The 27,868-nt window shown below is 42.5% G+C and overlaps 1 protein-coding gene across 6 annotated transcripts in view; it reads left to right on the forward strand.

The window, feature by feature from the left end:
- csmd3b (CUB and Sushi multiple domains 3b) overlaps positions 1-27,868 on the forward strand; it is a 326,110-nt gene that overhangs the window by 54,089 nt on the left and 244,153 nt on the right. For all 6 annotated transcript variants that reach the window (XM_061814643.1, XM_061814652.1, XM_061814660.1 and 3 more), the window contains exon 3: positions 6,776-6,978. In XM_061814643.1, the coding sequence (XP_061670627.1) occupies positions 6,776-6,978 (203 nt within the window). The remainder of the gene's footprint in view (positions 1-6,775; positions 6,979-27,868) is intronic.

The raw sequence follows: 27,868 nt of genomic DNA on the forward strand, positions 1-27,868 counted from the left end.
GTGTGTGTGTGTGTGTGTGTGTGTGCGTGTGTCGGCAGTGGCCCCCAGCATCTTGTTGAAAAGTCAATGACGTTGCTTCTCTTTGTGCAATGAGCCTCTCCACAGTGACAATCAAACACACACACACTCCAACAATCTGTCTCTCGACGTACCCTCCCCGCCAGCGACAATGGTTGTAAACAGGCAGCTGGGGACAAACAAACACTGTCAGCCTTGTTGTGTATGTTTGTTGGAGAGTGCAAGCGTGATTGTGCATGTTTACCAAATGGTACCCACAATTCACGTCTCCACCACGCAGCCCCCACACCATGCGTTGCAGCCTCTTGTCTATTAGCTCATCAGCGGCTGTCCCATTACAGAACGGCGCTTCGCCTAAAAGTGATCGAAGACTTTGCTTCGCATTGGTTGCTTAGCGGCAGAAAACATCCCGAGTCTAGGATTGCATGTCTGTTTTGTTTCAGTTCCACAGTGGACACATGAGCACGGAATGAGCTGGAATTCGAATAGTATCCCCAATACCACCCCGTTTTTCCTATTCTTAGTTGCATGCAGCATGGATTTTTATTTATGTATTTTGTTAAACATAATTTGCTTAATGCAGAGCTGGCATTTGAAACGGTGGACTGCCTTTGTTGGAAATTCTGGCAATAGCCCAATAAGACTATTTTATACACTCCGACTGGTTTTTCTGGCAAAGTCTTCCATTGCGTCCCAGTGCACATAACCCGATAAGTGTCAACAGAGATGTGGTGTCAACCATAAGTTGCTCTTTTATGGAATGTGAAAGAAAAACCTTTGTAATGACAGGTCACTTTTCTTTTCGGATCGTGCGGTGAATGGTTTTGATTTAAAGGGGACCCTTGATTGTTACCTTAATCTCTCTGAGCGTGCCTGAAAGCCGATGCATGGCTACAGGTCTTTGCATGAAGCTGCTGCACCCACTGAAATTCGTGGCGTGTTTAAAATTGCCGATAGAAATGTGACTTTATGGGCTTTAGTTGTTGACCACTGACTGCTCAGTGCGGTTCCAAGGCTGGTGCCTGACAAGGACCCGTCAGCACTCTGCTGTGAACAAAGTCGATACCTCGCTCTTCCCCGCTTGAAGGCAAGAGTGCCTGTCACAGATATGTTTTATATTTTACCAAGGTCGAGGATCGGCTAGCACGGTGAGTTGAAGTTTAACACGTCTGCCTCATAGTTGTATTTTGTTCTCAGCCCTGGCCTTCCTGAGTGGCGTTTGTATGGTTCTCTGTGCTTGCGTGACTTTTTTCTGGGTAGTCTGGGCCCTTCCCACATTTCAAATACATGAATGTTAGGCTATTTGAAGACTCTTAATAGTCAATCAGTATGGATGCGGGTGGATACAGTTTGCGTCCGAGATTGATTGATTGATGCGAGGTGTGCCATCAGCCAGAATAGGTTCAACCTCACCTTTGACCTTAATCAAGATTAAATGTGGCAGGGGTGGTATGGATGGCTAGAATCCAGTATCTTGCTACTCAGTCATTATTTTAGCATTTGCCAGCCTGTAAAACCCACTGGCAGAGTCTTTGTTGTATTTAAAGCAACTCTTGTTCGGGTGTGTGGAGAAGCGGAGACAGCGCTCACACCTGAAGCGCATTGTCTTTAACAGCTACGCTAACACATAGGCAGCCTCTTTCTCCTCCCGCGTCATGACAAATTTTGGCACGCTCGTTGAAAACAAGAAAACGACCGTCACTCCCACTCAGCGTCCACCATCCCCTGGTTGTGAAGGGACACGGCAGGTTTTAAACACCTTCCACCGGTGCCATTTCACATTTGCGTTTGTCACCGGTCCAGGGCCTCCTACCAGCGAGAGTTCCTGCATGTGTTCACTTACTCTGTAAGAATCATGTTTCACTTGTTTCCACTATGGAAGTTTTTGCACCATTGCTTGGGCAACCATTTTTTTCCTTAGTTTACATGATGAAGTTCATGTGGCAAATCAGCAGCACCAGAGATTCAAATCATTCTTACGTCATTTTTCATTGTCAGTATTGATTTTCTATTTGCCATCATTTAAAATATGAATATATGAGTCACTACATGTTCCTACCAAACAAAATGGAATGTATTTATCAAAATTCCAACAACATATTCAAGCAGGTATCGATTTTACAACAAATTTCACAAAGATTTAGTGTCAGCTGTATTTTAGCCACAGTGGTACCTATGAAATGAATTCGTTCCGGAAGTTGTTTGGTCATGTGAATTTTTCATAAGTAGAAGCGCTTTTTATATGTAAATACCCTAATCCGTTCCAACTTCACAAATGCACATCTGGATTAATGCTCAAAATCAACGATGAAAAACAGAAAGACCTACCCAGAATAGTTAATATTCTACATCTGACGATTAGGTTCTAATTACTGGTGTTAGGTTGAATCCTCTGATCTCCAAAATCATCACTTCGTGAAACCCCAAATCACCATTATTATTATTATTATTTCAGCTATTAACATTGAGGGTGTCAAAGGAAGCAAGTCATTCTCAACACCTAAGATTGGTCAATTTGTAAAAATAACAGACCCTTGTGTGCACTGACCAATACTATAGATTTGTAAATTGACCAAATTAGATCAAGGGAGGTTTCTGCCTGACAGTGAGAAAATATTTTTGACAATATAATGCATATACAGTATTTTGCATTAAGCTATCTGGTCTTCCACATTTGAATCACTCAAAACTAAACAGACACAACTTTTGTCTTTTCAAAGGTACTGCTATTATATTATCTGTAAATAAAAAGTACAACGATGATCCTACTGACATTTGGCTTTTTTTTTTTTTTTTTAAATGACAGTTAAAACAGTCGCTTGTTGATTCACGCTGTGCAAGATGTACATTAGCCTCGACCAGAATTCGTTTGCTTTGATTCTTTGCGGTGGATATAACATTCCAAGATGTACTGCTAATAGTTCTGTTTGTATACCATCATGTACATCATTTTATAAAAAAAAATGCTCTTTCCTCTGTCATGTTTCACTTTTGCTTGGATTCCGTTCACCGACGGAGTAAACGGCACCGACATTCAGCCAATAACGAAACAAATGTTCCACCTTGACCGCTACAAAGCCGAGGAGTTGTTTGACTCGAATTGGGACGCGCCAAACCAAAGCTGATCGCTAGTACTGGAGCAATTGCAACCCTAATGGTGCTAAATAAATGGGCTGTTGGAAGAGTAGAGTTGATAAATTTAACCTCATTTGACGCAGCGGCGTAGCACTCTGCAGGCGAACAGCTTCTGTCAGCATCATCACTTTAAACAAGTTTGCAGCATCGGAGCACAAGCATATAATGCATCCATGAAGATTTTAATCACCCATTATACCTTCCTTTTTTTTTTTTTTGCTTCCGTCTATCTTTGAGCCCAAAACCCTCCTTCGCGTCCACTCGCTCTCATTCTTCTTCTCCTCATTTTGTTTTAATTGCCTCGTCCTCCCTGCCTACCTCCTCCTCATTCCTCGTCTCATCCGATATTCTTCACCCGAGCTCAGTGTCTGCATCCTCCCAGCCCTCTCTTCTCGCCAATCCCCCTCCAGCGTTTCTCTGCTCTCCTCGCCATCATCCTTTCTCCCCTTTCTCCCCCCCTTCTTTCTCCCTCTGTCGGTCTCCCTCTATCAGGACGTGAACCTCACACATGGCTTATTGATTTTTTTCCAAGGAGGAACAAGCAGCTGCTGGAGGGAGGCTGGCAAAATCTTCACACGTGAAGTCTTTGGAACAATTTGTAGGTGAACACTTGGGCACTAGACGTATTTATTTATTTAAAATTTTAAATGTAGTTTTATCATGCAGCAGAGCGTTACAGCTAAGATGGTACTAAGATGAGGTTGTCACAGGAGAGATGAGGGGATGAAGGGGAGTGCGCCTTTAGATGGCGGTAGAGAGCTACATGGAGTCAGTGCGCGCACACACACACACAAACACACACTCACACGATGGCGTACGTCCATTAACATTCCTCACATTTGTGCCGATACACCTGTTTGGGAGTCCCTTCTCTCATTTGTTTCAGTCAGCATACCACGCATGCATAGATTATTCTAAACATCCATGCGATACTGCATAAATGAATTAAATCAAACGCAGCGGGATCAATATTTTGACCCTAAAATGATTACTCTGTGGCGGCGCGAAATCGGCTGTTAACTCAGTGTAAGCTACAAAGCATGCAAATATTCATTCTATCAGACTATGTGTCTATCTTGGTTCAGTCTGGCCATTGAGCCGATCACGTCTGCTTAGCTTTATGATCACTGAGCCCCAACTTACTTTCTTTGTATTTATGGGAGGCCTATGTACAGTCTTGCTGAAAAGTAATCCGTGAATATTTTAAATGAACACTTTTGATCTGCGTATCAAGGCAATTCAATCATTTACAGGGGGTCTGCGTTTCATGACGGAATTCTATCCTTAGGCAGCGAAGTAACCAGAATTTGCATGTAAATTAAAAGCCAGCATAATCTATCAGTATAGTCTTAAAAAAATACTTCTACATCTTTATTGTATATTTGTAATGACTATGAGTGCTGGAAAACTGTCAGGACCGTTGTAGACCAGCGTAATCCCCTGTATTCAGATGAAAGATTGGGGAGGAAAAGACCAACAAAGAAAAGCAAATGGCTCTATTTTAATGCCAGTTCTTGTCATGTAAGAGCACAGTTATCTGGATAATGCAGTCTTTAATCCCTGTCATTAAAACTCACCTTATTACCCAAAGGCTCTGTCAACTGCACTCGGAGAATCCTTAATCACTCGACTGCAAGGCCCGAAGAGGTGGGGTGGGGTGGGAGTTGGGGGGGGGTGGTAGGTGGGGGACATCTCCAAAATGCGCGTATGACCTTGCAGAAGGAAACCGACCACATGCCACGCAGCAAGTAATGGATGCTTGGAGATGGCTTCGGATGTGACAGCCCCCTCGCGGGCTGAAATTCAAAATTGATGCACGGCAGACCTAAAGAACAACAACAACAACAACATTATTTTAAAAGTCAACCCTTGTGTCACACATGCCACACAAGCTTTGGGTTTTCCTTTTTCAGCCTTTGGCGAAACAATTTCAGTTTTGATTTCTGATGCGAAATTTCTGTAAATGTGTGCTTGGGTCGGCTAAGGAACCGCTGAACACTTATTTTTTACTACATTTTTAAAAAATTCTGAAATTCTCTCTGCCATTTTAGGTTTTCATTGCTGCTGAACTTATTTCTATAAACTTTACGGCTGTGGATATTCGCTGTCAGGGGGATATTTCTTTTTCTTCACACTTCATGTTGCAGTATTTTCTACCACTTTCTGCAAATTACCAGTCCCCAGAATTTTTCTTTTCATCGCCGCAGGATTATATAAAAATAAATAAATATTTGACAATGTTTCCACTGCAATCGGCACAAACATGGATCTAGTTTAATTCAGCAATTTTCTGATAGAGTGCTGCTTCCATGAGAGGAAATGCAATTCTGTCTTTAAGGGGGCTCAATTTTAGCCGGGCTTGAAAAAGAGCAATAAGTGTCGTGAAATTTTGAAAAGACATTAGGACACACGAGAACTATTTCGATATGTGTAAAAATAGTTTTATTTTGCCTTTTTTGTCCCTGCAAGTTTTTAGGATGACTAAAAAGTACTTCAACCGGTTTCTAGGATTGATGTGGGAAAACAAACAAAACTCATAAAATGTAACTTTTGCACATGGCAGATGAATTTTCAGTCAATATTCTGTGTGATACACAGCAAAAATGTTTCATTGGCTCATAGTAGGAATATCATAATCGCCTCCTTAGTGTTGAAATCCATTTCCAGTCTAATCCTTGTCCTGTTTGACTCTACATGCATGCAAGGCTGCATCCTTTGCACGGCCAATCCCTGACCAATAGTTACACCCACGCACGCTGCTGGGGAGCTTAATTCGCCACCAACTCCCAAACTCCTTCCCCTGTTGACTTCATTCCATGAGACAAGCAGCAGAGGAAGAGGAGGAGGAGGAGGGTTGCCGAGTGATTCGTGCTAGCTCCATCCGTGCTCACCGTTTTTTTTCCCCCCTCCCTCCACCACCGCCGGAGAGGTTTTAATCACGGAGTTGCTCGACTCGCGTGCGACTTACGACGCGGGAGCTTCCGAGGAGCACTTGAAGGCAACATCTCTCACCAGTCAGGCAGCCTGCCTCACTCGCTGGAGGAAGACGTGGCAGAAGGATGGAGCGGGATACGGCTCCAGTGCTTCACGCATAGAGGGATTTTTCTTTTCCCTTTGGTCTTCAAGCCCGGGGACAACTTGAACATCAAACGGCAAGACCTATCCGATGATATTATTTTTAGGGGGTAGGGGGACCAAGAAAAGAGTGAGGGTGAATCTTTAGTGCCACAGCAGGGACCAGAATGCAACAATTCCCGCATCCTCATTTGAAGAGGAAAGAGTAGAAGAGGCTGTGAGGGGGTTAAAAACTGAAAAAGGATCTATTTATTCCTTCTTTTTTTCAAGGAGGGGGAGAATACCAACCATCAAGGGAGCTTGGATGCATCCCAGAGGAGGAAAAATGTGGATTTGACCCACCAAGTATTGCTAAGCATTGATGGCTGATTTACAAGTCACTTCTCTTCTCGTCGTCTAGCACCTTATGATGGATTTATTTAGTCTATGTTAGACAGAGAAGAAGGAAGAGAAAACTCACAGAGCCCCCATCCTCTCGCCTTTTCTCTCTCCATCCCTCCTTTCCCCCCCTCATCCCCTCCCTTCCCGTCTTCTGGATGTGAAGCAGCATGCGGCCCGGTGAGAGCTCAGAGGGCTCGCGCTCACCTCGCCGCGGAGGATGCGTCGGAGCCCGCACTAGCGGCACGGAGCGCCGTCTGATGGGGGGAGGAGGAGGAGGACGACGCCGGACGAGCGTGACGGATGGAGGGATGACGGCGCGGTGTCTCCTGTGGATCGCCGTCCTCGGCTCGCTGTGCATGCATGCGCAAGGTACGGATGGGATCGGGCGCACGCACGCACATGCAGGGTCGTGGCACTGATTGAGAGCCCCCCATCTTCCCCCACATCCAAATACCCTCATCTTCTTTGCTTTGCTGCTTCTTCAGTGTGTGTGTCAAATAGGAATCGGAGAGCAATTGAACCAGCTGTAGCTTCTTCTTTTTCTTTGCCGATTTTATGCTTCCTTTCCTCCGAGCCTTCGCCTCAATACAGCCATTGAGCGGGTAGCCAATAAATATTCTTGCGGTCGCTCTTGGGCTGTGGCGGTGTGAACGTGAGCTGATTATTCCAAATTCTGTGTGCGCGCGTGTGTTGTTTATAGCAATCATCTCTCAGCCTTCCTTACGCAGCACTTTCGTCCCATAGATAAAGCTCAACCTATTTCAGTCTAAATTTGTTATATAATGAACTGGGTAGCCCCCACTCCTCCGCCCCCCCATACTTTTTTTCACTCTAGCCTTCTGCCCCCACCTTCCTCTCCCAAATGGAATCAAATGGTAAAATATTCACTGCGTGGCGTCACATCTTCCGGCTTCTGGTCACCCGAACCCATCACCGGCATAATGAGGAAGATGCGTAATGGTTGGGTGGATAGAAGAATGGACCGGCACCTTGGCCCGACTTTGAGAAGTTGCCAGTAGAGGGTGAAAAAGGGGGAGGTGGAGAAGGAGAACGGGGGGGAGGAGCTTGTACAGGAAGTTGGTAGCTAAAAGCTGGATGGCACTGAGGAGGGTTAGTCACTGTCACGGCCAAGGGGAGGGCGATGGTGTTTTCCAGACTCACTCAGGCAAAAAACGAGATCAATTTCCCTTCAGCAAAAGAGCAAAATCTGCATGGCCACAGGTGCTCGGACATCGCAAAAGCCTCAACTAACCAGAGTTTGGCCAATGATGAAATAAGACATAGGCTCCTTGAATTCTTTTTTTTTTTTTTTTTTTTTAATCCAGCATCATCTTCAAGTGTTTGTTCATCTTGAAGCTGCTCAAAAACTACAAACGGTCAGAACCATGCGGGTGGTGGGCCATATTACGGCCAGTGAGAGGATTTGATGTGGCCCAGCATGCATGTATGTGAACAACTGAAACATTGTAGAAATTTGAATCTTTCAAAGGATTTCTGTACAAGACTATTACCAAATCTAAAAAGATGCCTCAACCGTGTCTAGACTAGCACGGCACTGCGAAGATACTAAAGATTCCCTCGAACACGCAAGATTACTTTGAAATTCTGCTTGGGCCAGCGAGCGCTGTCACTGTGCTCCTCGCGACCCCTCAGAAGTCAAGTGGGGAAAAAAACACAAACATTCACATTCAAACTAAGATGAATAAAATCAAAGTTACGTAGAAAAGTTGGCAAAGCAGCCAAGCAAATAAAACCCATTAAAAACATTGAGTAAAGAAAATTATAAAAGCTTTTAATACTTGATGACATTGGTCGACATTTTGGTGACATCACTGCCTTATCATACAAAAAAATGGAGCAATGTTGCTGAAAATGTGATGCTAGCAACTGTCAGGAAAAATGTTGAGGAGCAGTGATTTTGTAATATTTACGAGCTCCTTTGGATCCCTAACAAACATTTAATGCGATGTTATGGCGTCCTGTTTATAAACAAGGTACGAGTAACAAAAACATTCATTTCTGGCAAAATTTCTCATCAATGGAAGTAAAAAAACCTAACATGAAGGACAGCATACTAAAGTTCTTTTGGCTCAATCATGAAATTTTGGAATGTTTTCCTTCGCCGATGCGATAACTCTTCATCAAGTGTCAATTGGATGTAAGTGAAATAGTTTCTGCCTAATCATGGTCACCAATAAAACAAGTTGTGATTAAAAAAATATATCCATATATCTTTGCTAATGGAGGATAATGGCAAATCATCGTGTAATATTAACAAAAGTAATAAAGGGTGTCGTCTTTTCGCCGTTTCCTTGGCCTGTCACTCAGCGCTACACAAAAGTAGTTTTTGCATAATTTGAGTTACAAATAACATAGCTACGATGAAATTGAATGACTCTTTGCTCTTCCCTAATGTGATTTGAGACTGTAGCAGCATATATGGTGAGTCATCCTATGTTTTTGTTTTTTTTTTTTTTTTAGGGGGGGAGCATTTAGATTGAGATTAGTCCCCCATAAAAGTCCATTGAAAATGGAGGTCCCTCTGAATCGACAGGATTTTCTCGTTTAAAAATTTATCTTTTTCCTCTGTTTGCCTTCTTTCTGCCCCCACACCTTCCAGAAGCTTCATTTTCACCCTGCTACATTGCACTTGCATACCAAGAAGTCAACCCCCACATATGTTTCACCATGCTTTTTCCATCCGTCCAAAGCACCCACAAAAAAAAAAAATCTTTTCGCTCTGATTATTCGGCTATGTTCACACTACATGTCAATTCCGATGTTTATGCCCAATGTGACTCATCATATTCTTTCACGTCAATGTAATCAGTACACTTCCGATTCCAAGGCCTCTTTCTTCTGTGGATATCGAATTGCATATTGTCGACTGGATTATGGATGTGACGTGGGACGCGTCCGATCAGTACGTCCCGTTTTGTGCGCATGCGTATGACATCACGGACCCGTTTTGTCCCCGGGCGAAGCCTTATTTGTTTTTGTAATGTTAACGACTACATAAAAAGATCAAAATCAACAAAAATTGTGAATTGGGCATGGTGTCCTGCAGCTTCAGTCCTGGTGACCGTGTAAATTCGAACCCACGTGCTTCAAAATGAGCGTTTCCGTCCCTTTAGGCGAGACGCGAAAATGTAACTTGTTGTTCTTTGCGGACGTGGCCCGATTTAAACTTGGGTGTGGTAATTGACCACAGGTCCTCCGAATAAAATTTATTGCAAATGGCTGGATTTTGAGAATTGATTGCCGCCCAATTCGAGTTTATCGATCGTCGATTGATATCGGCCATTCCCGTTTCATTGCATTTTTTGATTGAAGGTCTCAGTTCTGGGTAATAACTTTGACTGGTAACAGATTGATATTGTGCTGTGAAATGATGGCTCATGTGCGAAAAAAAGAAAACGTGATCATACTTTTTGATTTCTTGTGTACACACACATCCGCGTACACTGAATTCCGTGGCTTATGGCCACCCGCTCCGAGAGGAAGATCATATACTGTAAATAGTGCCGCCGTGCCGAGGAGGAAGAGACACATGGCGCAGAGCGGGGAATTGGGGGCTAGTGAGGCAGCGTGCCTGAGGAGGCCTGCGTAATATAAACTGGAGTGTGAATGTCGCGGCCAGTGAGGAGGCATTCATGATATTAATGGCTGCCTCAGTGCTTGTGATGAATACTCTTGAAACATCGAGAGGGTTGCACTTGCTTTTACACAGAGGAATTATCTCTTTGAAGTCAAAAGTGGAAACTGTGGCCGAGCGACCCGTCGTACCCTTTAAAACCCAATCGGCTTCCTGACTCCAGCCTGAAAAATTGAATTGAATCGGTACAGAGTTTAAAGATCAGGTGAAAGTGTACTGATCTGATCACCGTGCCTCAGCTTTATGGGAAGTACTGGGTTGACTTCACACTAAAAATCAAAGTTTTTCAAATGTACTGAAAAGTTGGATTCTTGCATCCACCCTAAAAAAAAAAAAAAAAAAGATTCTATGAATAACCTTTAAAATCTATCATGTCCTTGATTTGACAAATTAGGTCTGACATTGATTGATAGCAGGAGAAAAACTAACTACAAGAGGTGTGACGTACCAAACGCAATTGTTTGACCTTGAACGCAACTCATTTTGTCAACCAATGAAAATACTGCAGTCTCTGCAGGTATAGCAAAAAAAAAAAAAAAAAAAAAACGTGGTTTCCTCTGGCTCCCATTTCTGCTTGTAAAAATCCAACTTTCCTGAAATTAACTTGCTCATCCTTCACCTCACTTTCATGGATGAAACATTGCTGACGGTGAATATTTTTGCTAAATTGATATATTCCGCATGAACACGTGCGCATGTTGTAATTTTCACATCGGATTAAGATCTTCCCAGATACAGATCTAAATTAAATTAGCCCTCATATCCTTTATAAGAAAAAAAAATCATATCCCTTATTCTTTGGATGATGGCTTCCTGTGGTATTAGTGATGCGAGGGCATGGCACCTGCAGTCAGTCCATTTGATTTCCATTAAAGTCACAGCACTCATTTTCTCTCTCCCCATGGTGTGTGTGTGTGTTTGTCATCTGAGAAGATGGATACTTGCAATCCGGCCGTGTCTTGTTGCATGCTGCTTTGCCCTCCTCCTCAAAAAAAAAAAACAACAAAAAAAAATGCAGCTCATCACTGCAGGTTCCCTCCTTTATTTAAGAGCTGAGGACCAGCCGGTGTCCTGCCCTTTTGGAATCAGTGTTATTCTTTCAATTAATTCATTAGGTTTTGGAGGCAACCACATGCCTTAAAACAAACCGATTTTTGCAAGCCCATGTAGCCTAGTCACAATGTATTTTTCATCCACTGATGTGGAATTGAGTGCTTGTCTATTATAACAGGATGAATGAAGAAGTCTCAAGGACCCTTACCGCAAAGCAAAAAGGAAGTTGCCCATATTGGTTTGAGGCATTGTTCGCGTTTTGGGCAAATTGCAGGGCTCGTATTCTGACTTTTTTTTATCAGGGAATTCACCTCATCAGCCCAAATCCGAATGGACTTCTGTAATCAGATGGGGATGCAAAGATTTTTGCGCTGTTATCTCTCAAACATGGGCATCAAAGTTTGGTCATTTCAAGGATTCACCATGAAATCCGATACCACTTTGCTTTTTGTTGATGAGAGTCCTGCAATGTTCATATCTCATCAGGAGTGGAGTTATTGCATTAATGAGCGCGAGACCTACATGAGGGGACAAAGTCTTTGTGTGTTGTTTAACATACATGTCCACTAATGATTATCCAGGTTCTGACGCGTCAGATGTTCCAGGACAGCTCTGTCACAAAAGATTTCAAACCAAAACTCCAGATTTTCCCCTTCACTGTGGGCCAGAGTTTGCGAGAAGAAGAAACAGTTGTGACAGGACATGGCTTGGCTCGTGACTCTCTCACAGATCCCTGAGCATCAGACAGTTCCCAGTCCAGAATAACATCACTGGGCTGGTACAACCTCCCTTCACCTTTAGTCTGTGGGATCATTTTGTTTTTCCTTTTTCACAAACTTATGGGGATTTTCCAGGGCACCAATTTGAAGATGACATCAAGATGACCATGTCAAAGGAGCTGTGGAAGAATCCGGAAGAATGCTTGCGGGAGTCCATGAAGGTGTTGGTAGAGAAGGCTGGGAAAGTGCATTTGACTACAGGAGGAAGGGAAAAACTTGTCACCTGGATTTGAACTCTTTTGCGATACCAGTCTTCGAATGTTTCTGCCACACTTCATACATAATTTAGATCATATGTGGGCACATTTGAATGTCTGGTCTAGTACTTGTGGTTCGAAATGGGAAGAACTGAAAAAAATGAGCTCATCTTTGAAGGAGATGGCCCACATGAATCGAAAATGGCTTCTTCAAACCAAGATGGCGTGCAAGGCTTCCTGACAGTTTTTTTGCGGTTTCTCTCATGATAGACATGTCAGACAAATGTGAAACTGTTTGAATTTTTGGATACGCTCTCCAGTCCGTCTTTCTTTCATGCAAAGTACTTGAGCCTTTTACCACGCAGTGTTGTCATGGCTACAATTAATGTAATGCTAATTGCTCTTAAGTGAATGCAAAAAGACTTGAAGATTTCCCACAGGAGCCATCATGAAAAGATGGCAACGATTAAGAGTGACCAGGGACGGGGTCAGCGAGAATCCGCGGTATGAATCTTGAGCTTCTGTCATCGACGTCACGTTCTCTGTTTAACCGAGGTGGTCGTGTTTTGTCTTTTTGAATGATTGTGCAAAAAACTTCTAATTTGGAGTTCAAGGGTATGACATGCTCAGGATTAATTGTTTTAGTTAGATGTGAAAATGTTGAGGATAAAAGTATCTGTTTTCATTCTTCTAAACATTTCTCAATCTGACTAGGGAAATTCAACCGCCTGGGCTGCAGGTGGGGCCGCACGGCCACCGAGTGTTTAGCCCATGTTATTTTGGTGCTTGCGTGGGTTTTTGTCGGGTCCTCCAGCTTCCTCATGCATTCCAAAACCATTTGCGAGGGTAATTGAAGACAAGACAGTTAGTGTGAATTTGAAAGTGAATGGTTCTGCCTTGGGATTGGGTGTTGGAGGAATGGCACCAGCTAGATGCACAGTTTTTGTATCCTTTGCTCTCTAATGGAAGAGCGTTTCATTGTTTTTGCCTGTCACTGTACGTCCCTGACATAACAAAAGAAAGTCATACTGTAATTGTGATTTACGAAACCAGAAATTCCTGGAAAATAAAGTGAGATTGAATCATTTCCCATGCCGCACTTGTGTGTCGGAGTCTCTGCTGTAGAGGAACCTGTCAGTTTATCCTGTGTAAATTTCATCTTGCGGCCAAATCAGTGTTAGTACTTGTTTGCGTCACTTCAAGTATGTCATTATGGAAAATACTACATTTCTTAAAGTGGGTGAGATGTTCTACACACACAAACAGAAACGCCCAGTCTGTCAGTCCTCCGCCATAGCCTTGTCATTAGGAGATAGACAACACACAAACGTGTCATCTCTGCACGTGGCTGCGCGCACACATACATGCAAAATATTAAATGTACAAAAATATCCAGGTCACTTCAAAATAGCACATCCCCGAGGGCGTGACCACAAACTTGCACGCGCACGCATAGGGGACAGGAGACAAACACTGACTCTGTGATGGGAAAATTAACATAGACCGTTTCATATCCAGCTGGTGCCGCGTCTTGCTTTGTGTGTATTGTGGAGGTATTTTGGGTTCCTCACCATGTTGAAACACAGCTAGAGCCGTGGCAGCGTTTGCTTGAAGGTGGCGATGCATGTAGAAAAGGAAGAGGAGAGACGGATGGACGCGTGAAGGGCAGCCTGGGTCAAAGGTTCGATCCCCACTGACAGCTGGAGTGCGTCTGTCTGTCAGGCTGTCCTTGACTAAAACACGCTCAGCCTTAATGATGGTGCGCTTCCCCCTTCTCCAGCTCTCGTGGGAAAATACATGACAAGAATTTGTACAAGACAAAGTCCAGACTTGAAACTTTAATTCATGAAGGAGAAGGAAATTAAATTAAATTACATGTGACTGAATCCAAAAATTAATTTTCTGTTTGTTGGTGAATTAACATTACTAGTAAGCAGAACCACATAAAAACTACTCAACAGATCGAAGTAACTTTTCAGAGCTTCCTTTACGGTCCTAAAGTAAATCTAAAGTGATATTTAGCACACCATGGCTTACTTCTGCTTACTCGGCTTCGGTGGCGGCCCGAGTGGAGTTTATCGTTCATTTTACAGAGCATAATTTGGAGCGAACAAAATGTCGTCATGTTATGTGTACTCTGAAGTATATCCACTCATCATTGCTCCTTCTCGACCTGCGCGCAGAAGTTGCCCATCGGGCTGGTCAAGTGTTAACGGTGCGTTAGTATCGGAGCATTTTTTTTTTAATGCATATTAATACAAACATCTGGTGCGTGGCTATCATTTTCTACTGAATCCTACTTACAACTCAATTTCCTCACTGGATGACTCCAATCTGAACGGCCTCACCATCACCGCAACCATAGTAACAAAGGCACCACGTCAAGAAAGCATAAGCCCACCCGGTGGTTTCCGCACCAATTTCTACTTTGTTTTTTGCAGTAAGATGTTCCACAAATAATCCAAATGACTACAACTAAAATCATCCACAAGGAAAAAGTAAAGTGTGCGCGTCGCATGCTGGCCGTGCTTCCCTCCAGTTTGCTGGTCGTGTTTCAGGAACGCTGCCTTCTGCGAGCGATAGTGCATTTCCTGACTGGCTTTCGCTTTCTTGCTGCCTTTGGAGGCATTTTGTGTTTGTATGCCATGTGCCTCGATACGTGTGTGTCTGCGTGCGCTTCAGTCAGTTCCAGTGCACACTCGTTCCCCCCGCGGGCCCTGTCAGGCTGTTCGGAGGTGCACTCAGCTCACAGCTTGAGGTTGCCGCTGTCACTTTCTTACCTAACATCCCCTCTGTCTTCTTTTGGATGGGATTAAACCCATCTGTGTCAGGACAAAGGGATAAATACATCTGTTATAATTAGATTAGGAGTACGCTGGCATTAGTTGAAGGTTATGGTTTCCTGTGTGTTACCAAAGAAAGTTACTTCTACCACCACTCAGGTATTTATTGTGGTTGTAGTACTTATGGCTCCATAACACAATACCATTTTTTTTAATCAGTGAAATATGGAGTTACATCTTGCGTTGAATCTTATTAGATGTGCAGGTGTACCCAATATTTTGCACACTAACTTTCTCAAATGATGTTAAACCTTTTTACCATTTGAAAATCACAATATAAATGTATCATTATCATAGCAGATGGCTACTACTTTAAATGCCAATCATGATGGTTTAGGAATATCATTGGAGTATGAAAAACTAAATATTACAATATCAAGCTCCAAAGCAGGCTGAACTAACAACCAGAAGGTCAGGCAATTATGTCATTAACATAAATGAACAGCTGCTTAATTATGACCTAAATAGAATTCTTGGCGTTTGTGTGTGTGTCCATGAGTGTCCCAGAAGCTGCTCTCTAGCCCCAATCACCTTTTTTTTTTTCCCACCTATGTTGTCCCCAACACGCTCGCGATCCCCCCCTCACCTGCTTGCTTTTGTGGGTCAGCGGGTCAGACAGCAAGCAGATGCTTTCACGGCGTGACTCCAGCCAATACTGCGACCCGCTTACTGCGTCCCGGCGCTTTTTATACGGGAGCCGAAGCCGATTGTTTCACGGAACAATGTGGACTTGTTACATCACGACTTGTGCCTGTGGGTCTGCTTCCTCGCGCAAACAATTGTAATCATACAAATGTCTTTATGTCGTTGTCAAAGCTCCCCCCCCCCCCACACACACACACTTTTTCTTCATATTCCTTTCAGTGCCGGTTTTCCTCCACATTTGATGGGATTGTTCGGGGAAAAACAAGCAGAGAAAAAAAACTCTTTAGATTCGAATGCAAGGAACGAAATTGTCGACCTGTTTTTTTTTTTTTTTATTAGAAAGCTCCATCAAACTATTTTCTAGCAAGTTTCCTTTTTTATTTGGTAATTGGTACAGCAATTACAGTGGTGCTTCAAAGGCTTTAAGTACCTAACTCCCAAAAATGTCACCATCATAAAAGCTTTAAGTGTGCAGCAATATTTTTTTTCTGCAGAAAAAAATCGATCATTAAAAAAAAATGTAGCAAAGTCACTGGTGGCTGAAGTAGCAGCCCTTAGCTTGACCTAATGTTTCTCCTTGTAAAACTATAGAAACAAGTATTTTCGGGTATCTGGAATGTGAAACAATGGTATTCTTCTGGATTTGCTTTTTCTCTTACTACTGTAGTAAAAATTTTAAAAAAGACACAAAATCATTAATGGCATGTGCACGGATCTCTTAAAAGCTCCTGCATGTTTATTCCCCCGCTAATAGTGAAGTTTTTTTTTTTTAATTCCACTTGCTGCAAATTCCTCCCCAGATAAATTGCAAAATACTAAATGTCAAAGCCACTTTGGCGGCACTGCCACCGTAATCTGGCGGAGGTAATTTACTGAATATTCTCAAACACAACACAGGAAATATAAAACGCTGCTGTGTTTGCTCGTCACAATCCCAAATACCTGGTAGCGGCTCAGCTCAAATGAATTTGCCGGATCAAAAGACGGTGGAGCGATAAGGAAGGGGGGAATAAAAAAGGATTTTAGTCGGACTCGGAATCAATTCAAGTAGGCAGCGTACCGGACTCGGCGCGTGTCACCCGGGCCAAATAGTCTCCTACTTCTGTATGCTTTATCACCGCTCAGTGTTCATAAACCACTTTTGTGCTTCATCCCTTTTTTTTTGTCCACTCCACAAAGCCCCTCTCTTTTGATTTTTGTGCGTGATTAGAATAAGCAAAAAAGAAAAAACGGCTCTTAAAATGGCTCTTAAAAGTCACTTCATTTCCCACAGCTGCATTTTCACTATTTTTTTTTGTTTTGCGAATGCTGGTTACTAGTAAAAAGCATATGAATGTAATTCATTCACTAAAAGAAGCTGATGAACTGCCACCGCCGAAAAACATTTTAAAGGTGACATAGTTGGCACCCCCACCCCCATAATTTTAAAGTTCCAAATGTTTTAATAATCTATGACTTGGTTCAAAATACCCCAAACATAAAAAATATAACATACTTTACTCTGCAGGAATTTTAATGGATGTGTCCCGAGGGGGTTGCACACATTGAGGTTGTTGAACTAATAAATGCTTTTGGTTGAAAAGTTGAAACACCTTTGTTCAACATTTAAAATCATTTTTACTGAGATGCTTTGAATGTCCACATGGAGACTTTACACCCAATTTCTTGTCTTGCCGAAATTATTTGGGTGGGACGAGTGCTCCCCTAGCCAGTATGCAGCTAAACAAAAATACATTCCATACCCAAATTAATCAAGTATTCAAGTTGTTTAAAGTGTTTATCGGAAGCTAGCCCTTGATTTGTTTCATCCAACAAAACTCATCGCAGGTCTGCTTACCTATTGGCTCCGATACAATAGTGTGACAGTGTCATCAGCCCGTCGCTCAAAATGGCGGATCTTGGACTATTTTGGGAAAAGGCAACCCACCGAACGGTTGTAATTTCACCCAGCTTCTCCACTATTAGTAATCATTAATCTATTTTCCTTAATATCCCCCCCACCCCCCTTGACTCAAAAGTGATTGATTTTCTCAGTAATGACATCCCTGCTGAATAAGTTCTATCACGAGGTACTTTATTGGTTTGATTGTCTGCCAGTGCTCTGCCGTCGAAGCAATTTCATTAAAGGTACTTCGCTGTAGACCACATGCTGGATCTCATTGTGTTCATCTCAACAGAACACAATTTCGGGGACATTTCCGTGAATGAAATGCTTCCTGTGCGCTTCCCAATTGCACGTAGTTGACTTCAATTTGGGGCCTGGACGGAAGTAGATATAGCCGCAATGTCGCTGCCTGAGAAAAGTAAGGCACGACGAAGACATTGCAAGGTGGGGTGGGGGGGGAGTGTCGTTAGCGAGACATCAGTGAATATAGTAGCTGGGAATGTGTTAATTGTTGCTTAGGGAACTCATTTAACTCACTAAAAGGTGGCTTTTGGCAAATTTGTGAATAAACACACCACTGATTACAGAGGTAGCACATTTTCTTGTGATGTCTACATAGTTTCTTAGAATGTTTGACAGCGTGATGATTTTGTTGTGCTGCTTTTATGATCAAGTGATATCAAAACAGAATGGCAACATTACGGTTGTCTATGATCATTCATTTCTTCGTTTTCTATTGCACTTGTTCATATAGTATTGTGGATAACCGGCACGGTGGTTCACCTGGTAAAGCGTTGGCCTCACAGTTCAGAGGACCTGGATTCAATCCCAGCCCCACCTTGTGTGGAGTTTGGATGTTCTCCCCGTGTCTGCGTGGGTTTTCTCTGGACACTCAGTTTCCTCCCACATCCCAAAAACATGCAACATTAATTGGACACTCTAAATTGCCCCTAGGTATGATTGTGAGTGCAACTGTTTGTCTCAATGTGCCCTGCGATTGGCTGGCGACCAGTTTTGGCTGTACCTTGCCTCCTGCTTGTTGACAGCTGGGATAGGCTCCAGCACTCCCCGCGGCCATTGTGATGATAAGCAGCAAAGGAAATGGATGGATGGATGGATTAATTCTATCCCAGCTGACTTTGGAGAACAGTCGATGTACATGTACACCTAGGAAGTCACAATCAAGACTGGACACAGTCAGACATGACATGTTGTCATCTAATTGTGAAACACAACCAATGTGCTGTCCATTTTTCAACATCTTCAATTAAATCGGACGATGACACATTGTCGATGAGCTAAAACAGGCAATTCCTTATCTTCCATCTCATCTTCCAATTCTCCAAAACAGGTTTCACTGTTGTTTGTCTGCGAAAAAACTTCCCGTGTGTTTCAGTGGACGCAAATGAACGTGAGCCTCACGCTAGTGGTTGATTTCAGCTTAGCGAGACAAGTGGCAAATCTCCCTGTAATTACAACCTGAGCAGCCCTGACATTTTTTTTCCCCGTCTTTTTTAACACCAGACACCCCCAGGTAAGTGCATGTATGTGTGTGTGTGACAGCCCTTTTGTCTTATGGGGATGAAACAGCTGGGTAGGCCTTGCTAATTAACTCGAAAACCTCATGATTACTATTCGCTGGAGCTGACAGAGGGAGGGAGAGTCAGGAAGACCGGAGTGCTGAAGTGGGACACTTGACATGAACAAATGTTTGTTTACTGCTCATCCAATAATAGAACCCACCAAAAAAAAAAAAAAAAAAAAAAAAAAAAAAAACCCTGGTTCATTACAATGTTCCAAACGAATATCTTTTTCGCAAGATAATCACGTCCAAAAATCAGACTGGACAATCGCTGGGTATATCCAAATGTATTTATTTCCCTTATTCTTTTGTTTTAGAGTGTTCAAATCCTGAACCATCCTCTGTACTCTTTATTGTAATGTAAACAATATACTTTGTAATGTATTTCCCAGCATAATGGTATCACGTCATGATCGTTAAACCCAAATGCTAATGTTACGCTACTGACATAAGACCTAATTAACATCTGTAGCCCTTTGCGAACTCTTCCGAGACTTCCAAAAGGTTAAACAGGGTATTTTGTCTTTTTGTCATTTTTTGTGACACTTATTCCAAAACAAGGATTAGCCTGAGGAACACAGTGAGAAGAAGATCCAGTAACATGAGAGTTTTGTGAGGTAAGCAAAATTTCATTCATTGCTAAAGGGTGAGACACGCAGCCATATTTGGGCCTAATTTGACTCTTTCCCCCCTTCTTCCGATCTAAATTTGCAACAGCCCAATTTACGACAGTGTTTCAAAGATTATCTTGCGGAATTATCATCGGGTGTGAGGTATGATCAGCGAAGGGTTTCAAAACGGGTAGGGCAGGCAGTCGTTAATGTCTCTGTTCGGTATTTTTACTCGAAAATCCTTTTGTGTGATCAACAGAGTTAACGTTCATCTAAGACTCCATTTTCTTGTCGTCACTTCTCAAAGTCGATTTGTTCTGCACTTGTGACCGTTGAGGTATTAAAAAGTGAAATGTGTTGCCAACGTCCTTTTCCAAGACATCTATTATTGTAATCACGACAACTAACTTAACACGTAAACCTAAGACATGTTCAGTAAAGCATTAGTTTTACAGACAAATCTTTATGATGCTCATGGTGTCAATTCTGACATGACCCAACTTTAAGCCGTCGAATGCGTGTAAACTTGTTTTCGTGAAAATCTTCCATGTGAATTGTTTTTCCTCCCTCTTTTCAAGCGCTCTAGAGGATAGTCAATTGTTGAGACTAACGTGATGGACACAAAAATGCAAGCTTTGGACCACGTATGGCTCTCAACGCTAGATTATCGACGCCCCCAGTTCAGCTAGCGAGCATTTTCTGTCGTTCTTTCAACATCGCACATAAAGAAGATGGATGAAACGAGATGACAAATCCGCAAATGGAGCATAATTGAGACCAGTTGAGATGTTTGTTTTTCCATAACTGACAATCCAATTATGTGCAGCAATTTTGTTTTGTCTCTCAAAGCCGGTACATAATGGGCAAAAAAATGTTTCCCTCACAAAACAAAGACAGTCATTTCTGGCAACAAGGCAACAAACGTAAGGCTGCCAAGCAAAAAAGAAGAACACGGGCACGGTGAATGCGTCGTCGTATCTCCGCAGGCGAAAGGCCACCCCTGCCACGCCGCTACATCCAGTGTGCTCGTTCTCTGACAAACATGTAACGTTGGGTTTATCTGACTGGCTCGCCTCCGTTGACCTTACAAGCTTCTCGAAGTCTGCCTTCAAAGGTCACGTAAATCAGTGGAGATATGAACACACTGCATGGCTTCAACACGCACAGGCACATTTGATACCCTGCTGTACATTTTTCATTTGCATCTTAGGAAAATGTCCCATATTTCTCCCTCCCCACACAGCATTTTAAGGGCCGCTATTCCACTTGGTGCACATGAAACCAAAGTGGGTTAATGTTGGGTTTTAACAGTAGCAGGACCCTCCTTTTAGATGAGCTATTTAAAAACTAGAAAGCAGTTCCTGGCCTTTGGTGTGGTTTTTTTCCCCATAATCTTTGGATTTAATGCCCTTTAAGAGGGAGTGGATTAAGAAAAAATTACTTTTTAAATGCTTTGATACATATCGTCGGATCTTTGAAGTGACCCCCCACCTTCCCGCCATCAAGTGTGAAATTACACAACCAAATACCGTATTTTCCGCACTATAAGGTGCGCCTAAAAGCCTTTAATTTTCTCAAAAGCCGACGGTGCGCTTTATAATCCAGTGCACCCTATATATGGATAAATATTGAGCCTTTAGTGCAACTCCATCTAATAGATGCATAACATAACCCCAGCCTCTATTGTAGCGTCTATTTTATGCGCATTATAATCCGGTGTGCCTTATATATGGAAAAAAAAAGATTTAAAATTGAAAAAAATTGCCATTCATTGAGGATGCGCCTTATAATGCAGTGCACCTTATAGTGCAGGAAATACGGTAAATTTTATTAAAAATATCATACATTTCTGAAAGTGTCTGTAAGCGCTTATCAACGTTTTTGATACATGTGGAAACTATGAAATAGATTGTACTTGTTTTTGTTGTTGAGTTAGTTGGTCTAGTACCAGAATATGTATAAACTGTGGAATGTTGTGACATGGTCCCTGATTATCAGTGTTGCTGGTCTCTTGAAGTATAGCGTATAGTATAGTGGAGTACAGCATGTCCAGCACTGCAAATATGTGTTACTTTTATTACTAGCTCATGAACGTCAGGCTCATCGGATACATTGAGTCATAAAGGCAATAAACCGCCTACAAATTCTTCACTTGTTACGATTGAAAGAGAATAATCACCCTTGACGTGCTTGTGTGTGCTGTATTTATTTATTTCATTTCAATCTGGAGTCTAAGCAGCGAGCTATTTATGTATGTGTGTGTGTGTGTGTGTGTGTGTGTGTGTGATGATGTCGTCACGGCGCGTTGATTTTCATGTCATATAGCGGCGGCTTTTTCTCACTCAATTACTCCACGTGCCCGGAGGGCATCAGGGCCGCGAAGGTTGACTGACTGTCGGGACGGCCTGAAGATTGCCGGTGCAATTCCTGCAATCGTCCGAGTATCTCGGAGGAAATATTAAACTCCCCAGTTGCTCCCAGTACTAAGTCATCATGTTAAAGCTTTTCATTGTGGTTTCGCTTACTTATTTTTTTCCCCTTCATTCTGTCCTGTCTTCCCTTGCGACTTGTCACCCCAGTACTGCTTTTGTAATTCCTTTCTTTCCCTTCCGCTCGAAAGCTGTTTAATTGCCACTTTGGCCCCGGTTTGACACAGCACAATTGCTCACAATAACAATAACGTCAAGTCCATGAAAACCCAGTGACAAAATACCGCTGCGCCGCATCATTTTTCTATCTCGAGCAATGTCACTAGAGATTTAAGAAAACTGCTGAATTAGAAATGCGCCACAACACAAACTAGCCACTGGATACAAAAGGCATAAGTTATTTTTAAGAGGAGTTTTCCACAGTGTAGAATAATCATTCAAAAGGCTGAATGAGTGTATGGACAGATGGGTGGGGGGGAGTGTACTCTTGTATAGTTTAAGTAACATTGTTACTCAACAAAGGAAGTCTGATGGATAAATAACGGGTGTTATTCTCATGCTCCACCTATAGATGTCGAGTTCAATTTCCAAGACAATGCATCCATTATATTTCGACATTGGCAAATGTACATTTGTGAAATGACATTGGCCTGTAATAAAAACAGACCAACGTCTTTGCCTTGGTGAAGCAGATGTGGTTCCTTGCACAAACATTATTTGCATTACATTACATTTATGTTCATGAGGTGGTACATTTTTAGTGTGTGACAGTCGCTGTTTTGTAAGTCCAAAGTGCTTTTGTGCTGCTTTTGTACGTTTGCTCTGTGCAGTCTCTTCGGTTTCTTTCTCTCTTTAGTTTAAGGTTAAGTTCTTTGTAAGTTGGGATGCAACCACTTTATAGTTTCCTCACTATGGGCGGCACAACAGGGATTTGACTGATGGTTGGCTTCCCCTTTTGTTTTTTGCACTCTGGTGCCTTTCAAAAGTTCTATCAGGAAGAAAAACTTTTTTTTTCTTCTTTTTTTTCCCCTTTATTTTCCCCTTAACTGGCCTTTTCTACTCCCACTCCACTTAGCGATCGCCTACACAGAATGCCTTTCAACAGTCCCCAGACATCGGGGAACCCTGAACATATATTCCGTTGAGGTTCGCGCACGTAGGAGGGAGATCTCGGGAAAGCTTTCTTTTTGTGGTCCGACTTGCACGACCGTCCACAAAGCAACAAGTCTCACATTTGCTTTCAGTAAATCATTCCATATTCATCTCTGCAATGTTGTCTGAAAACATTGGAAAGTGAATGTTAGATTATTTGTCCAGATGTACACAGCAGGTCAGCATTCTCAATGTGCCCAATTTCAATTTAATGGCCAGAACCATTTGCAGTTACGTGTTTCAATCATCGAAAGCGACAACATGTAGGTAAACACAATAAATAATGTATTACACGTTATGCTTTTTTTTATTTACCCTGACTCTTCCCCTTATTTGTTTAAACGCCTGTAACCTTGACATTACGCTACTCCCGACTGCCATCAGCAATGATTTTGCTTATTGAATAATCCATACGCCTAATGAACTATATATTCCCATAAATACATGTGGGGAACCACTGCTCCGAGCCCTCTGAGTAAATAACTCGTGACTCGGTAACTAACGAATAAAAACTCATATGAGGAGGAACTGCACGTAGCCAGAGGGGCTCCCGCTGTCTTACGCAATGAATACACTTCGAAGTCCATTCAATTATAATCGCTTACATTTTTTCACGATAAAAGATAATGAAAGCTTTTTTAATTTCATTTTAATGTAGTACAAAAGCTGTTTTAAAATCGAATCGTAATCAATTCAGTTTTCAAGTGGCAGCAATGTCTCACCTCTTGTTTGTGAGCCCCCCACCCCCTCCCCTTTTTTTTAAACACATTTAAAAGACATCTGATCGGATTTGGATTTGTAATAGTTGGCGTACTTGCAAGATTTGGAAACCTCCCCAGCGATTGCTCGATTTCTGACCGCTGCAAGGAAGCCGCAGCACCTGGACCCCCGGTATCGGTGCACGGAGCACAACTAGTGGATCGTGATCCCTTTATCACGGCAATTAGCAGGATACCTCTTAACGGCCGGAGGAGAAAAGGATTTAAGAAGGGCCGGTGAGAAGGAGACGCTCGAATGAAGCAAAGTTAGCGGCTGGTCAGATGAGTGACGTGTGACGTAATCATAAATAATGAAGGCCTTACAGCAGATGTCAGGGATTTTGTCGCTTGGGTACTGGAAGCGACTCAACATGGGTTTAGCCAGACAGGTCACATTTGTCCGCTGCTGATGTCTTGTTTCAATCTGGATATCATAGTCTTATTTGCGATGAAACACACTAAAAATTCATAAATAAATAAACCCATGCAACATTTCAAGGTTTTAGTATGACTGGTTGTTTCTTTAATGTGTATTTGGCCTTCAATTGTCTGGGTTTAGTCCACCTTTGGGCCAAACTGAGCTCACTTGCAAAGCCAAGTAAGACAAACTTGTCAAATAAATGGATAGATGGATTATTACCAGGGGAAAAAAAACTATTTTGCTTTGTTCAAAGATACTACAACCTAAAAAAAAATGTCACTGTGACTGGAACGCATATGATGTTAGTACAACGGGGAAAAATACTGTACATCGTCTCAAGGTTCATTCATCTACTCCCCTACTTACTGTTTTCTGTTTTAATTCCGCCTTCCTGGCTTCTTTCGTATACATTAGTGATGTCCTACAGCATGTTGTGATTAAAGTCCAACTTTGTGTCAGCAGCGTAACAGCGTTGTAACCCCATGTACAAAATACACGTGCCACCCCGCAGCCTTTTGTTACCACAAGTGGACCAGATGGTCAAGCTCCTGCACTTTGCTTTTCAGCATCTCCTCCCTCCTGACTGCAGTTATCAACTGTAGGGCATCATGACGTTTTGTTGCTAGCCACTTTGGAATCGCTAAGCCCCCCACCCCACCCCTCCCGGAGCTCTTTAGAAGAGACGAATCCAGCCGTCAGAGAATGATGTGAAGTTATTAAGCCCCGCCGTTCCAGTCGCACCTCAATCAGAGTCGCTCATGGTGGTGGTGGCAAAAAGTCCGCCGGGCTTTGGGTGATTTGGCTCAAGGTCGTTTCGAAGCGGTCAAACTGGTTACTGTCCATTTGCGAGACGGCTCGGCTGCCTCGTGAGCCGTGACGGGATGACAATTTAACTGGCCCACCCAGGATCGCTGCCCGCCCGTGATGACTCACGGGACCGCAAACAGCTTTGAAAATGATCTAGATTCATTCTTGTGCTAACAGGACAGTTGTACTGTGGTGTTGGATTTAGTCTGTGAGTGCGCATTGTTCAACTCTTGCCATTGTTATATGTGCATTTGCATTTCATTCAAGCGACTACACCCCTCACATTTTTGTAAATGTTTTATGACTTTTTTTTAATGGAACAACATTTGGCTTCAATTTCCAGGTATGTGTAACAGTGTAGGTTTGTTGTCCCCTTAAAATAAGCCATCACAGCCATTCATGTCTAAACTGCTGGCGGTGAGCACACCACTAAGTGAAAATGTCCAAATTGGGCTAAATTAGCCATATTTCTTGTAAGTTGTTCGTGTTACAAGGGGTCGTGTGGAAATGTATTTGATTGCTCTCACAATCTCTGTGATAGTTCTTCAGTCTTGTCCAATGAAAAGAAATTAAAAAAAAAATTATATTCATTTTTGTGACATACATTACTGAATTTACCCTGATTTGGGTCAGAAGGGAACATTTTATGATTTAAAAAAAAACAATTATCTCACTTGTTGTTCGCCTTTTATCATACTTTGTGTGGAAGCTCACCGCGCGCCAGAGAGACAAAACAAGACAAGCTGCATGGGACTAAGCGACAAACAATGTTTTTGAAATGGAACATCACATTGCTGTTAGCGCACATGCTAGGCTTCTTTCGGAGTGTAACTGTGATAAGAGTTCACGAGTGTGTTTACTCCTGATCTCGCAGAGCTCTAATGCACCATCTCCAATCTGACAGCGTCTATGCAAATTGTCCTAAGGGACGCGCTGTTTCGCTCTCTCGCACACACAAACACACATTTTGTTTTCGCGCGGCACTTCTAGAACACGAGTCGCCCTGAATCAAATGCACGGCAGCGTTGGAACGTGCACAACGGGACCAAAGCACCTCCGTTAAGTTAAAAGAGAAGTCAAACTGGTGAAAATTTTGGTGCACAAAAAAAAAAAAACACACACACACACAAACTTTGCTGTTATAAATGCACCAAAGGTGAATCCTTTCCGTCAGGCACGATGCCTCTGGTGAGAATTCAGTGGCAAAATATTAGTAAAGTCAGGACTGCTTTTCACTAAGCAATCCTTTTAAGAGTGTTTGTTGAAAACAGCATAAAATCAAAGCGTTGTAATTACAGTATACTGAAAGAGCAGTCAAAATGTCCTCACAAGAATTTAGGAGAAAAATATGTGAAATGACTAAATGAGAGCACTTTCCAGCAGGCAATAGATCATCACAAAAGTATTTCGCACAATATTTGTTAAAAATACACGGAACGTGACTACTCTACAGCAGGCAACATGTCATTCGAATTTAGCAAATAATTCAATATCACCATTTTGAGATCTCAAGTGCAGTTCTAAGAAAATTTGAACAGCATCCAAAATTGCCACTGTGCACAGAGAGAAATTTACAACGACCGACCGTCGAGTCATTGGGAAGAAGTGAGAGATGGTGAACAAGGGTCGGACATGGAAAGTAAGGGGAAACGGAGAACAAGCAAAAAAAAGACAATAATAGAGAGGAAGGGGGAGACAGAACGAACGGCTCTTATCAGTATGTTGCAGGAGGCTGAAAGACGCAACTGGGGAGTGTGTGTGTGTGTGTGTGTGTGTGTGTGTATATGTGCGTGAGTGTGTTATTGAAGTGACTTTGCTCAAGTTCAAAAAGTGGAAAGTCCATCTGAGAGACAGACGTAGTCAGAGCTGTCGTTGCACCCCTCTATCTCCCCCTATCCCTTCATTACTATGTGTGTTTATACAGTGCAAATGGCAGGTGTATTTTACGTGGTCCCGCATTTGTCAACACCCGTCTGGCATATTTGCGATGAAGATTGGGGGCCCGCAGGAGATTCAAAATCTGACAGCCTCGAGAAATCGATGCGGCCTTCTCTCTGAAGGGGTCTGTTGCGCTTTGCATCAAATGAGCCAATGAAGGCACTAACGGCGCGTGGAAAGATTGCATGCCGTTGACCGCCATAGCCGAGTTTCATATTATTTTATTGGACATGGGCTATCCTCGGCTGTTGTGTTATGGGATCTACGCTCCCAGTAGAAATTATGCTCTTAATAAATCCTGCATAAATATTGTGGGCACCATTCATGCATTAGTCACGGAAAAATACAGGAAAATGTCCTTTTGTCCCTTGAAAGCAAAAGTGAATGAATAAACTCTAATACTCTCAACTTGTGGTTCTCTTGTATGTATTTATAGATTGCTGTGGGATGTTCCATTATTATTATTTAAAAACATAAAATAATGGTGGTGTTTTGAGGGGGCTA

This window comes from Syngnathoides biaculeatus, chromosome 1 (genome assembly GCF_019802595.1).
Source record: "Syngnathoides biaculeatus isolate LvHL_M chromosome 1, ASM1980259v1, whole genome shotgun sequence".
Taxonomy (NCBI): domain Eukaryota; kingdom Metazoa; phylum Chordata; class Actinopteri; order Syngnathiformes; family Syngnathidae; genus Syngnathoides; species Syngnathoides biaculeatus.